Source organism: Arachis ipaensis, chromosome B02, assembly GCF_000816755.2.
Source record: "Arachis ipaensis cultivar K30076 chromosome B02, Araip1.1, whole genome shotgun sequence".
Classification (NCBI taxonomy): domain Eukaryota; kingdom Viridiplantae; phylum Streptophyta; class Magnoliopsida; order Fabales; family Fabaceae; genus Arachis; species Arachis ipaensis.
Genome location: NC_029786.2, coordinates 50,854,800 through 50,856,209, shown reverse-complemented (window position 1 = coordinate 50,856,209; position 1,410 = coordinate 50,854,800). Strand labels below are relative to the sequence as shown.

Genomic DNA, 1,410 nt, shown 5'->3' with positions numbered 1-1,410 from the left:
CATATTCATAAATAATAATAATAGTATAAAAAAATTGAAAATAAATTCTAAAAAATGTAAAAAGTTTGTTAATGAATTCTAGAAAGGGTGGCAATAAAAATGTAGTTGAAAAACAAGCATGTGGTAGTTGTAGACTAACCAGAAGAAGGATTCCAGGAATTGCATCAACTTGGTTAGGAGAAAATGCAGCAGCCCTTAGAACAAGATGTATGACCATTGCTCCAACCACAGTTGTCATAAAAATGGTGCACATTAGAAATGCATCTCTATGCTTTAATGCTGTGCTTTGTGAGAATTCAAATATGAAATTATGGTTGATTCTTGTTCCCTTCCACATGTACAAGTTGCATCCATACATAAACAAGTGTAGACTAAACAAGGCAAACACACTGCACAAAAAAATTATTGTAACTATTAGTGAAAGTTATCATCACATTATGGTTCCTTATAATTGCAAAGCTGAGTTATTAGAAAAACTATGTTTGACTTAACCTAAATTGTTAGGATTTTCCCTGCCCTTTTTTATAAAATAAAAAGGAGAAAACTGTCATTTTTACCCATATCTATGATCTATCTAAAAATATAATTAACATCAATATATAATATAGTACCAAATGCAGAGAATAATATTTTTCCTTTTTTTTTTTGGACAGAATACAAACATGAATGCGTATATATTAGTTTTTCTAACTGATTTGGGCCTTGTAAAAAGCCCTTAAACTAAACTTATGAGACCACAGTGACAATAAAAACATGGTACAGAACACACCCAAAAAAAAAAAAAACATGGTACAGAAATGTGAATCCTAACACATTTATGTTGAATATTTGTGTTTACTTTGAGTGACAAAATATGTTATTTATGTTTTAAATTGAACACCTAATAATTATGATTTTTATTAACCACTCATTTTAATATTCCATAACAGTAAATTTCCGTTTTCAAAATTTTAATTATATAATCTTATAATATTCAAATAAATAGTTATAATACTAATTGCTTTTATAATCATAAAATATAATAGATTAACATAAATTAAATGTATGAATAGATTTTAAGGAATTTATAGAAAGGATTAGGATATGCAATATTAAACAAGTTGGTTCACACTTTGTGGAGCACTAAGATATCAAAATTAAAGAACATGTGTGACGTAAGCCAAAATAAGAAGCATGATAACCTGAAAACAGGGTAGACACTATCCATATAAGTTGTCTCTGTACTTGGAGAGAATATTCCACATAAATGGGCCAATATTGCATATATACAGAACAATGATACAAAAGAACCTGTGCATAACCCTACAATAAAATATAGAACCGTTAATAAAGTGATCACATATTATTTATCAAAAGGGTAGTGATATTGCTATTTCCGAATTTTTTATTATTATTATTATGTGATTTTAT

The 1,410-nt window shown here is 27.7% G+C and overlaps 1 protein-coding gene across 1 annotated transcript in view; it reads right to left on the bottom strand.

The window, feature by feature from the left end:
- Positions 1–1,410, bottom strand: part of LOC107625288 (phosphate transporter PHO1) — a 22,694-nt gene that overhangs the window by 5,623 nt on the left and 15,661 nt on the right. The window contains exons 7-8 of the mRNA XM_016327898.2: positions 1,182–1,302; positions 140–389 (exon numbers count right to left, since the gene is read on the bottom strand). Of these exons, the coding sequence (XP_016183384.1) occupies positions 140–389; positions 1,182–1,302 (371 nt within the window). The remainder of the gene's footprint in view (positions 1–139; positions 390–1,181; positions 1,303–1,410) is intronic.